The following is a 15,368-nucleotide window of genomic DNA, read 5'->3' as shown; positions in this document are numbered from 1 at the left end:
GGTCTTGTTCAACCGGCTGTGTCTCACATTTAATCGTATAAAAATATCCTCTTCTCTTCTGTCCCTTCCTGCCGCCCCTCCCCGACTTTCCTCTGTACTTGAAATAAATGACTGCCCTTAGTATCTCTATTCCACTGCGCCTGCCATCTCTTCATCATCACTGTATATATCAGGATTTTTGCCTCTGCCTTGCTCATTGAAACTACAACATCAACATCCCCACTACTAAGTGCTTGTTTAGCCAGTACATAAACTGCCTCGTTCCCCTCCACCGCCACATGGGCTGGGACCCAAGTAAATCTTATCTGTATACCCGTCTGTCTAATCCTCCCATGGGTTTGTAGCATCTCATAAAGCAGGTCTTGTCTGCTACGTGAGCTAAAGGATCTGGAGACTCATCAAAACTGCACATGAATCAGAGCCCTCGCGTCATCTCTCCTGCCTTATTCTCAAAACCCATTGGAGGAGAAGGTCAGAGGGGCGGGACCTCTGGCTTTCTATCCAATGGGTTTTGAGAATAAACAAGGAGTGAGGGTCTTCTTCTATGGTATTATGGCGGTCCACAAACATACGTTGGAGGTAAAACCTCACCACTATTCCACTACTTTGGCCCTATCCAAGGCTGGCCCTCTCATTAGGCAGGATTAAGCAACCGCCTATAGCGGCAGATTAAAGAGTGCAGCATTTTCTGAGCTAAACTGACCAAGACGCAGCTCCAACAACACATAAAACCTCATATAATTCTGCCCAAAAACAATGACAATTTCTCTCAACCAGTGGCATATGGGCTTTTTAGGTGAGCGCTGATGTCGCCTTGTGATAATTTTTTAAAATATTTTTTAATTTAACTAGGCAAGTCAGTTAAGAACAAATTCTTATTTACAATGACAGCCTACCCCGGCCAAACCCGGACGACGCTGGGCCAATTGTATGCCGCCCTATGGGACTCCCAAACACAGCCGGATGTGTCAAATAAGATAAGCAGTGCCCACTTTGTCAAAGGCAGGGGTGCAAAATATTTTGTATGTCCATTGCCAGCACGTCTCTACAGGGTGCTATTGGAGAGACAAATCGCTGCCACGCTCCACCAATGTTCCATCCAACTAACATAAATCATGTAGCAGCAGATATAGTATATGGTAGAAAGAGTATGTTGCCTTTTCTGTAGCCTACAGGCTGGAGATGAAATATATGACAATGAGACTAACACTTTTTACATCATGCAGGTTTCTCAGATCAAATAGCTTAACCTAAATGGTGCCCAATCAAATAAAACATTTGCTGACATATTAACAAACAACATATCCTTAAAACAGGACAGGTTGAAGTAAAATGGACAATATGGAATTGATAATCAGGCTACTCACAACTGCTGTACAGGAGTTTCACCCCGTGTGCTACATTGTCTTGATCAGTGATTTCAAGTTTGTATCCATACATTTTTCATGATGGGTAGCTGAAATTGGGTAGCTGATATTCAGAGCTTAAATAACCAAATTGATTAGTCACAGGAATCAGGACTAATAAAGCCAATGCAACAGCCTGTTTTACAAACGGTGGGCCTACCACATGGATGGGCATTCATAAAATTTCATTACAAGGCCGGCATGGTAGGTTACACCCCAGTAAGCACGGACCGACGCCGACATCTTTTGGATGTCTTTTTTTGGTCCTGTCCAGACCAGCCGTCTTTTTATTGGTGCAGTCCAAACCAGCCTTGATTTCCATGTCCACAGACGTTGGCTTTTTGTCCGGTCTGGACCAGTCTTGATTTGACCCAAACATAGGCCTTGATTTCAATGTCTGCAGACAAAGATCTTTGGTCTGTACCAAGTCTCTATGTTTGATTCAGATTTGGTCCGGTCTGGACCAGCCTTATTTTGGTCCAAACATAGACGTCTATAAATTACAAAAATTAACCTGATTGCTACATCTGGAAAATATGTATTTTCAACATCCAGGAAAATACATATTTCCACCTTTCATTCAGAACCTAAATTAAACCGAACTTCAATGTCTGGAAAATACGTATTTTAGACGTCTTTTCAACGTAATTTTGCTTACTTGTGAATATTTTAGTTATGCGGTGGGGTGGGGGGCAGCGGCAATATTTTTGTCTCACCTAGGGTGGCAGAATGGCCAGGACCGGCCCTAGCCTCTTCTGATCCTAAACCAGTTTAGTTTAGTTTATTATGATCCGCATTAACTACTGCACATGTAGCAGCTACTCTTCCTGGGGTCCACATAAAACTTAGAAATACATGACAAAGAACAGAACAGTTATAGACAAGAACAAAATGAGATATTACATTAAATTCAAAAAAGAGTTATACATTGAGTATACAAAACTTTGAGAACACCAGCTCTTTCCATGACATAGACTGACCAGGTGAATCCCGGTGAAAGCTACGAACCCTTATTGATGTCACCTGTTAAATCCACTTCAATCAGTATAGATGAAGGGGAGGAAACAGGTTAAATAAGTATTTTTAAGCCTTGAGACAATTGAGACATGGATTGTGTATGTATGTGTGCCATTCAGAGGCAAGACAAAATATTTAAGTGCCTTCGAACAGAGTATGGTAGTAGGTGCCAGGCACCTGAGTTTGCATCAAGAACTGCAATGCTGCTGGGTTTTTCACGCTCAACAGTTTCCTGTGTGTATCAGGAATGATCCACCACCCAAATGACATCTAGCCAAATTGACACAACTGTGGGAAGCATTAGAGTCAACATGGGCCTGCATCCCTGTGAAATGCCATCGACACCTTGTAGAGTCCATGCCCCAACTAATTGAGGGGGGTGCAACTCAATATTAGGAAGGTGTTCTTAATGTTTGGTATACTCAGTGTATATTGGAAAGACACCAAAAAACACCTTTTACACACTAGTCATATATACATACAGTTGAAGTTGGAATTTTACATACAAATTAGCCAAATACATTTAAACTAAATTTTTCACAAATCCTGACATTTAATCCAAGTAACAATTCCCTGTCTTAGGTCAGTTAGGATCACCAATTTTATTTTAAGAATGTTAAATGTCATAATTATAGTAGAGAGAATTATTTCTTTCAGCTTTTATTTCTTTCATCACATTCCCAGTGGGTCAGAAGTTTACATACACTCAATTAGTATTTGGTAGCATTGCCTTTAAATTGTTTAATTTGGGTCAAATGTTTCAGGTATCCTTCCACAAGCTTCCCACAATAAGTTGGGTGAATTTTGGCCCATTCCTCCTGACAGAACTGGTGTAACTGAATCAGGTTTGTAGGCCTCCTTGCTCGCACACACCTTCAGTTCTGCCCACAGATTTTCTATAGGATTGAGGTCAGGGCTTTGTGATGGCCACTCCAATACCTTGACTTTGTTGTCCTTAAGCCATTTTGCCACAACTTGGAAGTATGCTTGGGGTCATTGTCCATTTGGAAGACCTATTTGCAACAAAGCTTTAACTTCCTGACTGATGTCTTGAGAAGTTGCTTCAATATATCCACATCCTTTTCCTCCTCATGATGCCATCTATATGTGAAGTGCACCAGTCCCTCCTGCAGCAAAGCACCCCCAGAACATGATGCTGCCACCCCCGTGCTTCACGGTTGGGATGGTGTTCTTTGGCTTACAAGCTTCCCCCTTTATCCTCCAAACATAACGAAGGTCATTATTGCCAAACAGATCTATTTTTGTTTCATCAGACCAGAGAACATTTCTCCAAAAAAGTACGATCTTTGACAATGAGTCGTCATAATGCTGTATCAAATGTACATGATCCTAGGGGCATTGAAACATGTCACTGAAACATGCATGAGAGCACCAGCTGTTCCAGGCGACTGTGTGATCACGCTCTCTGCAGCCAATGTGAGTAAGACCTTTAAACAGGTCAGCAGTCATAAGGCCACAGGGCCAGACAGATTAACAGGACGTGTACTGCGAGCATGCGCTGACCAACTGGCAAGTGTCTTTACTGACATTTTCAACCTCTCCCTGTCCGAGTCTGTAATACCAACATGTTTTAAGCAGACCACTATAGTCCCTGTGCCCAATAACAGTAAGGTAACCTGCCTAAATGACTTACCTACCCGTAGTACTCACGTTTGTAGCCAAGAAATGCTTTGAAAGGCTGGTCATGGCTCACATCAACACCATTATCCCTGAAACCCTAGACCCACTCCAATTTGCATACCACCCTAACAGATCCACAGATGATGCAATCTCTATTGCACTCCACACGGCCCTTTCCCACCTAGACAAAAGGAAAACCTACGTGAAAATGCTATTCATTGACTACAGCTCAGCGTTCAACACCATAGTGCCTTCAAAGCTCATCACTAAGCTAAGGACCCTGGGACTAAACACCTCCCTCTGCAACTGGATCCTGGACTTCCTGACGGGCTGCCCCCAGGTGGAAAGGGTAGGTAACAACACATCTGCCACACTGATCCTCAGCACAGGGGCCCCTCATGGGTGCGTGCTCAGTCCCCTCCTGTACTCCCTGTTCAATCATGACTGCATGGCCAGGCACGACTCCAACACCATCATTAAGTTTGCAGATGACACAAAAGTGGTAGGCCTGATCACCGACCACGACGAGACAGCCTATGGGGAGGAGGTCAGAGACCTGGCCGTGTGGTGCCAGGACAACAACCTCTCCCTCAACTTGATCAAGACAAAGAAGATGATTGTGGGCTACAGGAAAAGGAGGACTGAGCATGCTCCCATTCTCATCGACGGGGCTGTAGTGGAGCAGGTTGAGAGCTTCAAGTTCCTTGGTGTCCACATCACCAACAAACTAACATGGTCCAAGCACACCAAGACAGTCGTGAAGAGGGCACGACAAAACCTATTCCCTACAGGAGACTGAAAAGATTTGGCATGGGTCCTCAAAAAGGTTCTACAGCTGCACCATGGAGAGCATCCTGACTGGTTGCTACACTGCCTGGTATGGCAACTGCTCGGCCTCCGACCGCAAGACTCTACAGAGAGTAGTGCTTACGGCCCAGTACATCACTGGGGCCAAGCTTCCTGCCATTCAGGACCTCTATACCAGGCGGTGTCAGAGGAAGGCCCAAAGAATTGTCAAAGACTCCAGCCACCCTAGTCATAGACTGTTCTCTCTGCTACCGCACGGCAAGCCCAGTCTAGGTCCAAGAGGCTTCTAAACAGCTTCTACCCCCAAGACATAAGACTCCTGAACATCTAATCAAATGGCTACCCAGACTATTTGCATTACTCACCCCCACCCCCTCTTTTACGCTGCTGCTACTCTCTGTTATTATCTATGCATAGTCACTTTAAAAAATGTACCTACATGTACATATTACCTCAATTACCTCGACTAACCGGTGCCCCCGCACATTGACTCTGTACCGGTACCCCTGTATATAGTCTTGCTATTGTTATTTTACTGCTGCTCTATAATTACTTGTTCCTTATATTTTTTATTCTTACTTTTTAAACTGCATTGTTGGTTATGGGCTTGTAAGTAATCATTTCACTGTAAGGTCTACCTACACCTGTTGTATTCGGCGCATGTGACTAATACAATTTGATTTGATTTGATTGGCAAACACAATATAAGTAACTTAATTTATGTGCCCCTAATTGCACCGAATACCTCTGTTTATCCTACAGCTATTGTATGCAGTAACCATGAGCCTATGAACCAGAGTTACACTGTTTGCACTGAGGCGATGTGCTCTAGTAGGAAGATCATTTTGTGTAGCTCACCCTGCACTATCAGCTCCAATATAAATAGCATGAGCAAGTCTACTTCTGATAAGCTTCCCAGTAAAGCATTAAAATCAATCAAGCAACCCAGAAAATTGCTAAAAATAGGTCACATTAACATATGCAGCCGGAGAAACAAGGTCCATTAATTCAGTAAGTTGCTTGTAACAGATGACATGAATATTCTGCCTATCTCTGAAACTCACTTAGATAATACCTTTGATGATACAGTGGTAGCAATACATGGTTATAACATCTCCTGAACAGACAGAAATGCCAACGGGGGCGGTATTGTGGTCTATATTCAAAACCAGATTCCTGTAAAGCTTAGAGACGATCTAACGTTAAATACTGTTTAAGTAATATGGCTACAGATTCATCTGCCTCACCTAAAGCATATTCTTGTGGGAAGCTGCTATAGACCACCAAGTGCTAACAGTAAGTATCTGGATAATAAGTGTGAAATGCTTGATAATGTATGTGATATCAACAGAGAAGTATATTTTCTGGGTGATTTAAATATTGACTGGCTCTCATCAAGCTGCCCACTCAAGAAAAAACTTCAAACGGTAACCAGTGCCTGCAACCTACCAGGGTAGTTTCAAACTGCACAGGAATTAAATCATCAACATGTATTGATCACATCTTTACTAACGCTGCAGAAATGTGCTTTAAAGCAGTATCAAAATCCATAGGATGTAGTGATCACAAAATAATAGCCATATCTAGGAAAACCAAAGTTCCAAAGGCTGGGCCTAATATGGTGTATGAGAGGTCATACGAGAAGTTTTATAGTGATTCCTATGTTGATGATGTAAAGAATATTCGCTGGTCTGTGGTGTGTAATGAGGAGCAACCAGACGTTGCACTTGACACTTTTATGAAATTGCTTATTCCAGTTACTAATAAGCATGCAGCCATTAAGAAATTGACTGTAAAAACGGTTAAATCCCCTTGGTTTGATGGTAGGAATTGAAAAATGTTATGGTTGAGAGGGATGAGGCAAAAGGTATGGCAAATAAGTCTGGCAGACCAACTGATTGGCAAACATACTGCAAATTAAGAAATCATGTGACTAAACTAAATAAAAAGAAACGATACTATGAAACGAAGATAAATTACATAAAGAATGATAGTAAAAAGCTTTGGGATACCTTAAATTACATTTTGGGGAAAAAAGCCAACTCGGCTCCTTCATTCATTGAATCAAATGGCTCATTCATCACAAAGCCCACTGATATTGCCAACTACTTTAATGACTTTTTCATTTTCATGATAAGCAAACTTAGGGATGACATGCCAGCAACAAACGCTGACACTACACATCCAAGTATATTGGACCAAATTATGAAAGACAAGAATTGTACTTTTGAATTCCGTAAAGTCAGTGTGGAAAAGGTGAAAAAAGTATTGTTGTCAGTAGCTAGCCAGTTTGAGTTGAAACACTATTGAAAGCAAGCTGGCAACAAGTTAACGTTAGCTAGCAGGGATCAAATCTGTCTTCATGTGCAATGTTAGCTATCAAACCTTCCTCTCACATTATATGCCAGGGAGAGGCTATGTATTTAGCTTGTTGTATCACATTATAATAACCTAGTATCATAGAGGGAAATTACATCCACATGCAGACAACAAATGTCCATATGGCGGACCACAACGTGTTGTTTCTGGGCAATTGGGCATCATTGGCAAAAGAGCACATAAGTAATCCATACACAACCCTCCAGTAAATTGTGACGAACTCACTTACAAAACTATGTTTTGGACGAGCCTAACTTTATGACCAAAATTATCCAATTTACACTTGGTAGTCGATTTTGACACTACAATTAATGTGTCTGACTCATATCTATGCGACATAAGCTGTTTAAAACCAGAGAAGTTGGTTCTAAGTGGCAATAACCTTTACAGTTGTGTTTGTAGCTTTTATGGTTTTGCCGCTAGAGGTGGCAGAGGAAGTAAAATTATGAACTATTTCTAAAGTTGTGCTTGGCTTTCAGCAAGCACACTTTAATTACACAGTTTAGTTTATTGAGTAATTGACAATCTTGGAGTTTAGATGATTATTCAGAGTACATCTAGTGGATTTCCATGCACACGTTCAGTTACAAACAAAAACAGGATTTCCAAACAGACAACAAATATTTCTGTCAAAGCAAAGTGGCCTACTGACAAATCACAATGTCTGGTGTGGTGATCCTCAGGTAATCATGAGGATGTTATACTGTCCAATAGGCATACAGTTCAATCATTTCCTCCCCTTCATCCTGGGCGACCAGGTATGTGGCAAAGTCGATCAAAAACGCCTTAAGCTTATGCTCATTTGACACCCACCACGTTTTGTAGATAACCTCCCCAAACAGCACAAAGAGGAAGAAGATGACAAAGACAAGAAAGCAGTGGTTCGTGTAGTAGGTACTCTTCTCCTGGTTGGTCTTCCTGCGACATTTCTTTAAGACGTCCTCCATTGGGTGATTCTATGAATCACATCAACCTAAATCCTCTCAAGATTTCAAGATTTCAACGTTCATAAAACTAAAGAATAATGAGAGAGAAATGCAAAGTGTCTGGTGATTATAGTTTTACAGCACCAATACTACTAGAGTGTCCCTTCTGAATACTTGTATTTTGTTCGGGGGAGTGCTTGTGACCCAAGGTAACAGATGGGTAAAGGTAGAGAGAGAGAACTAACATGGAAAATTGGCTTTTGTCAACCAGGTCAGTCTGCTCTTTCACAGACAACATGAGTGACAGGAGCAAATTGCACAAGCCCTTGCATCAGTGTCACCTCTCCCATGTCCCGGCCTGAAGTATTTCGTCTGTGTAGACTGTCCATTCCAAACAGCTATTTCTAACAGATCCATGCAGGATCTGAGCCATCTCTTTATTTGAGTCCACCACTTCGCTCTCTGTATCAGGTGTTAACCCCATTTGGGCTCAGGATTGATTGGTTTCTGTGGCGTGCTTTGCCAAGTGGTGGGTTGCCCACATTTGGCGTGCTCCTCAGTCACAGATGTATTTGTACTTTGTAATAAAGATTATGTTGAAGTACATCATAAACAAGGACAGTGCATGCTTTCAGTATCTCTACTTTTAGGAAACATTTGGAGGTAATATCAGAATCTCAAAAAATCCCATACTCTGATAGCCATATAAAACAATGCTGATGATGCAGATTGTCAAGCAATTTAGCTAGTGTGTAATTAGTAGGATATGATTATTTATTAACTTTGAATGCAAATGCAATATCCCCAGACTCTCTTTCCAACCACCTACCCCCATGTGTATCAGTTATACAGAAGTGCCTTGTGAGGGTCAAGTTGATGAGGAAGCAGAACTGACAAAGGCTTGCATAAAGGTTTTCCAGGGTTGTATAAATCACACAGCCATAATGTACTGCATGTAATTAATTCACTCTGGATTTAAATCGGGCTCACTCAGATGCCTGGAGCCTTTTCAAACCCCCTGTCAGTGTTATGAAAATTATGGCACAACCAATCTCAGGAGAAAATACTACGGATCATTCTTCTCAAACAAAGCATCGTTGAACCTGTTCACTTGAAAACAGCGTTCTTCTTTAGAATAATCTGTGGAGCTTGGTTTACAGAGAATTGTCTTGATTTACATTTCCTTTGTGGATCTTGATGGACAATAGCTTGACTGTAAAACGGATATAAGCATATTGAGTGATCTTCCCGGGAAAGCATGGGATTTTACAGTGGTACTGAACCAACTCTTGTAAATCGTTATTTTTGTTACAACGCCATTCACCAAAACAGTTGGCAAGGTAACAGCACCCCACCCATATACATGCCACTAGCTTGGCACTAAAGCTGAAAGAGGATGAGTGTGTTACAGGCCAATTTGACAAGGATCTCGTTATACAGCAAATTACTCAATATGCATTGCAGCTGGCATCAGTGAGTGAAATTACAGATATGGGCTGGGCTAATTCTTATTTAAAGTCTTCCCTTTTCCAGGATTGTCTTTCCCAGGTGGGGTCTATTTCAATTGTAAATTCATTTCGTTTCCATAATTCAGTGAAGTGCTCTTTGTTGGAGTTCATTCCACTAATTGGGGGCCATTACAAATTAGGCTGCAGTCCACGTACTGTTTCCTTCATCCCAGATGTCTCTCACACGGTTGCATAACACAAGTTTCCTCATCATTGCACTATGGCTAATTCTTTGACACAACTATTCCGCAGGAAAAGCATAGAAACAATGCAGGTCCTGGCTAAGGGTGGACTGGAGCTTTCTTAGACAGGGGTGGCGGGCTAGGCTGGTTGGGGCAGGGGCTGGTCTCCTTGTGTTTACACAGCATGCAGCGGCGGGCGATCTGGACTAGCGTGGCGCGGAACCGCTGTATCCGGAAGGCATAGACCAGCGGATTGAGGGCAGAGTTGACATGGGACATAAAGATGCCCACGTACATGGCACTCTTGGGCATCCCACACTCCGGGCAGAAGAAGAGGATGCAGTTCATGACATGCAGGGGCAACCAGCATAGAGCGAATAACAAGACGACGAGCGCCAGGGACTTGGCTAATTTTAGCTCCTTGTGCAAGTACTTGCTGGTGTCGCAGGTGGCCTCTGCACGCATGTTGAGCTGCTTCCGGATCACCCTGAAGATCTCAGCGTACAGTGCGATCATGATAGTCAGAGGAACCACCACCCAGCCAAAGAAGTTGAAGTAGACCATGTAGTCCATGCGCATGACCGTGGTAAACGTGCAAACTATTATGTCATCGCTGGGGGTGCTGAGGTTACTGTGTGTGTGCTCGTTGTGCCAGCCCAACATTGGCACCAGCCCGGTCAGGGCAGAGAGGAGCCAGCACAGGAACACTGCCACCCATGCCCTGTTCTGGGTCACGATGGTGCTGTACCTGAAGAGGACCAGAGGAATGATCAAAGTCGGTTTGAAAAACTACACAGTCAAACATTGAACATGCAAAACAGTTGGAGATAAAGTTTAGCTTAGACTTCAGATAATCTCCAGTCAAATATATCTAGAAATATCTTTTCATAAGCCATCTGTGTGAAATGCTTGATAGATGCATTAGGCATGCATTTTTAAAGTACATGTTGTTATAAGTAGCAAAGCATGAGCTCTTATGAATAACAATGATGCACAATCTTGGTTTATTGCATTATGAATTAAATTAATGTATGGACTGCCATGCTGTTATACCCATTTGCTTCAGTGCCACTCAAGCTAACAGGGTGTCAAACGTATTCTGTGACAGAAGCACAATGCATTCATATATGAATTGGAGGTGATTTATAAAGTGTCACCAAATTTCCTGAGGACAAAGATATGGATTTTAGAATGTAAAATACTGAAAGCTAAGCAAATGTAAACATCAACATTTCTTTCCCGATTTTTTTAATGTGAGAAAATAAAAGGTGGCACTATGAAACCAATACAATTTAAACCAAATGTATGATAATTTAATATTAAACAGCCAAATTAAGGAACCGTTCCCTTTAATAGTAAGTTCCCACTGGCCACAAACGCCAAATCAACATCTATTTCACATTGGTTCAATGTCATTTCATTGTAATGACATGGAAACAACGTTGATTCAACTAGTGTGTACCCAGTGGGATTGGTCCCCTGTCCACATGACATTACAAATAAATAAGACGCACCAGGAACTTTGCCAAAAATGCGAACCAGCCTTAAAAATCACTCCTTGGGACGGACAAGAACATTTTAATATACTTAAAAGCTTTCAATGTCTGGCCCATTGATTTCTATTCAACTAAGCGTAGATATATGGCTTTCCAGCAGTCTGAGAGAAATTCTCCTCAGATACACTACATTACCAAAAGTATGTGGATACCTGCTCGTCCAACATCTCATTCCAAGAATCATGGGCATTAATATGGAGTCGGCCCCCCCTTTGCTGCTATAATAGCCTCCACTCTTCTGGGAAGGCTTTCCATTAGATGTTGGAACATTGCTGCGGGGACTTGAACGCAGCCTGGCTCGCAGTCTGCGTTCAAATTCAACCCAAAGGTGTTCGATGGGTTTGAGGTCAGGGCTCTGTGCAGGCCAGTCAAGTTCTTCCACACCGATCTCGACAAACCATTTCTGTATGGACCTTGCTTTGTACACGGGGCATTGTCATGCTGAAACCGGAAAGGGCTTTCCCCAAACTGAAGCACAAAATCGTCTAGAATGTCATCATATGCTGTAGAGTTAAGATTTCCCTTCACTGGAACTAAGGGGCCTAGCCCGAACAATGAAACAATTGGCACTATGCATTGGTGCAGGTAGCATTCTCCTAGCATCCGCCAAACCCAGATTCACAATAACAGCACCTACAGTTGACCGGGACAGCTCTAGCAGGGCAGAAATTTTACGAACTGACTTGTTGAAATGTTGATATCCCATGACGGTGCCACGTTGAAAGTCAGTGAGCTCTTCAGTAAGGCATTCTACTGCCAATGTTTGTCTATGGAGATTGCATGGCTGTGTGCTTGATTGTATACACAAGTCAGCAACGTGTGTGGCTGAAATAGCCAAATCTACTCATTTGAAGGGATGTCCACAAACTTTTGTATATATAGTGTACATTGCTACTGCATACTCCCTTGGTATCCCTCGCACATCAATATAAAGAGGCCTTTGAAAAAGTCCACTTATACAGCGCCCTCAAAAAGTAATCACACCCCTGAATCAATACATGTCAGAATCCCCTTTGGCAGTGATTACAGCTGTGAGTCTTTCTGGTTAAGTCTCTAAGAGCTTTGCACTCCTGGATTATACAATATTTGCACATTATTCTATAACAAATTCTTCAAGCTCTGTCAAGTTGGTTGTTGATCATTGCTAGACACACATTTTCAAAACTTCCCATAGATTTTCAAGCCGATTTAAGTCAAATCTGTAGCAAGGCCACTCAATAACATTAAATGTCATCTTGGTAAGCAACTCCAGTGTATATTTGGCCTTGTGTTTTAGGTTATTGTCCTGCTGAAAGGTGAATTTGTCTCCGAGCATCTGTTGGAAAGCACACTGAACCAGGTTTTCCTCTAGGATTTTGCCTATGCTTAGCTCTGTTCCGTTTATTTTTATCCCCCCAAAAACTTTCTAGTCCTTGTTGATGACAAGCATACCCATAACATGATGCAGCCACCACCATGCTTGAAAATATGAAGAGTGGTACTCAGTGATGTTGTGTTGGATTTGCCCCAAATATAATGCTTTGTATTCAGGACATAAAGTAAAAAAAATTGGCCACATTTTTTGCAGTTTTACTTTACTGCCTTATTGCAAGCAGGATGCATGTTTTGTGTTTGTTTTATTCTGTATAAGCTTCCGTCATCTGTACAGGCTTCCTTCATTTCATTCTGTCATTTAGATTAGTATTGTGTGGTAACTACAATGTTGTTGATCCATCCTCAGTTTTCTCCTATCGCAGCCATTAAACTCTGTAGCTGTTTTAAAGTCCCAATTGGCCTCATGGTGAAACCCTTGAGCAACTGAGTTAGGAAAGACGCCTGTATCTTTGTAGTCACTGGGCGTATTGATACACCATCCAATGTGTTATTAATAACTTGCTCAATGTGATATTACATTTTTTTTTCTTCTATTTTTAACCATCGACCAATTGGTGCCCTTCTTTGTGAGGCATTGGAAAACCTCCCTGGTCTTTGTAGTTTAATCTGTGTTTGAAATTCCCTGCTTGACTGAGGGACCTTACAGATAATTGTATGTGTGGGGTACAGAGATGAGGTAGTCATAGAAAATGATGTAAACACTATTATTGCACACATAGTGGACACTATTATTGCACACAAACATATTATGTGACTTGTTAAGCACATTTTTACTCCTGAACTTATTTAGGCGTGTGCCATAACAAAGGCGTTGAATACTTATTGACCCAAGACATTTCAGCTTTTCATTTTTAATTAATTTGTAAAAATGTACAAAAACATAATTCCACTTTGACATTATGGGGTATTGTGTGTAGGCCAGTGAAACAAAATTTAAATGTTATCAATTTTAATTAAAAATGTGGAAAAAGAAGTCAAGGGGTGTGAATACTTTCTGAAGGCACTCTATAATTAGAATGAACAGAAAATGGTCCTCACTAGGAATACAGTAAAATTATTAATTTGTTGCCCTCAAGCAAAATCCATCTCATTATGGACAATCCTCTATTAAAAGTTTAAAACCACGAATATACTGTAATTTCATTACAGGTGGTGCTGCAGACCAGATAAATGTATTTCATGTGATGCAGTTACAGTATGTTTTTTTGTCATGAATTTGGCAGTTGTTTTTCAATAAATAGCATGCAACCGGTGGCTATACCGTGGACTCACTTGATGGGAATCTTGACCCGGAGGTAGCGGTCAATAGCGATGGCCATTAGAGACAGGATGGAACCCTGGGTGATGATGAGGAGCAGACAGGTGAGGAAGAGGCAGGTGTAGAATTGAGTCTTCAGCCCCAGACTAATCACTATAGCCAGGGGAATGACCAGGGCTCCCACAGCGATGTCGGCCACCGCTAGAGACACGATGAAACAGAACGTGGTGTCCCTCAGGGCGCGGTTTACACAAACCACCAGCACCACCAGCACGTTTCCCAGCACAGAGGCCAGGGCGATGGCTGTCTCCATGGAGATGTAAATCATGTCCACATGCTCCCGTGGCTGGATACCGGGAGAGGAAAACATTTTAAAAGTCCTCAGATCTCCCCTTGCCTTGCCTCAGAATGGAAATGGTTTAAGAGGTTTTTCTTCAATTGGTCCTATGGATTCAACTAATTTCATTGTGTCCTCCTCCATTCTACGTGTTCCCTCTGAGTTGCTGCTGTTGAGAGAAGCGTGGGTTGTCGCTGATCTGGCATTGATTGAGTGGGCCCTATGTCAATGAGGGGATCTGGGGAGATGAATGTCCAGCATCCTCTTCTAGCTCCACACTGACTGGCTGACAGGCTGATCCCCTGCTTCTGTCCTCCTCTCCTCCTTCTCCTCACTTGCTCTCACTCTTGGAGAGAGGCTCTCTCTGAAACAAGGGAGGGGCCTCGTTCTCTTTGCAGCAGTCTGCAGCACCACCACCTCCCATCACTCCTCTGGAACAGTAGCGAGCTCCCCACATGCCGTCAGAAGTGTGTGTGTGTGTGTGTGTGTGTGTGTGTGTGTGTGTGTGTGTGTGTGTGTGTGTGTGTGTGTGTGTGTGTGTGTGTGTGTGTGTGTGTGTGTGTGTGTGTGTGTGTGTGTGTGTGTTATAGAGGGGAGCTGTGACTATGGTCTGGCAGGTGGGTCTTATAAAACAAGCATTTGGGAGATTGCATGCTTTTCGGCAGGGCCACTCAAGCTAATAGGGTATCAAATAAAGTTGGAGTGCCAAGGTGCCATCTTAAGTTTTTAGTACTCTGTCACCTGAGATGCACTACAAATATGACTGTGACACTTTATTTAATGTTTTATTTATTTATTTAAAGTCAGTTAAGAACAAATTCTTATTTACAATGACGGCCTACCCCTGCCAAACCCGTATAACTCTGGGCCAATTGTGCGCCGCCCTATGGGACTCCCAATCACAGCCGGTTGTGATACAGCCTGGAATCAAACACGTGTCTGTAGAGACACCTCTATCACTGAGATGCAGTGCCTTA

At 42.3% G+C, this 15,368-nt stretch overlaps 1 protein-coding gene across 1 annotated transcript; it reads right to left on the bottom strand.

The window, feature by feature from the left end:
• Positions 1-9,965: 9,965 nt before the first annotated feature.
• On the bottom strand, positions 9,966-14,424 carry LOC120065582 (adenosine receptor A1-like). Its single transcript, XM_039016645.1, has 2 exons — positions 14,069-14,424; positions 9,966-10,614 (listed from the first exon to the last, which is right to left on the bottom strand). The coding sequence occupies exons 1-2, from the start codon at positions 14,422-14,424 to the stop codon at positions 9,966-9,968; spliced, it is 1,005 nt and encodes a 334-aa protein (XP_038872573.1).
• Positions 14,425-15,368: the final 944 nt, after the last annotated feature.

The sequence above is a fragment of the Salvelinus namaycush genome, chromosome 20, assembly GCF_016432855.1.
Source record: "Salvelinus namaycush isolate Seneca chromosome 20, SaNama_1.0, whole genome shotgun sequence".
NCBI classification, from domain to species: Eukaryota; Metazoa; Chordata; class Actinopteri; order Salmoniformes; family Salmonidae; genus Salvelinus; species Salvelinus namaycush.
This window is presented reverse-complemented; position numbering and strand designations above follow the sequence as displayed.

Excerpts from the sequence above, each read along its gene's own strand:
- LOC120065582 (XM_039016645.1), bottom strand. The coding sequence starts at position 14,424 with ATGTTTTCCTCTCCCGGTATCCAGCCACGGGAGCATGTGGACATGATT. Across the intron at positions 10,615-14,068 it reads CGGGTCAAGATTCCCATCAA|GTACAGCACCATCGTGACCC; the intron begins GTGAGTCCACGG and ends GGTCCTCTTCAG.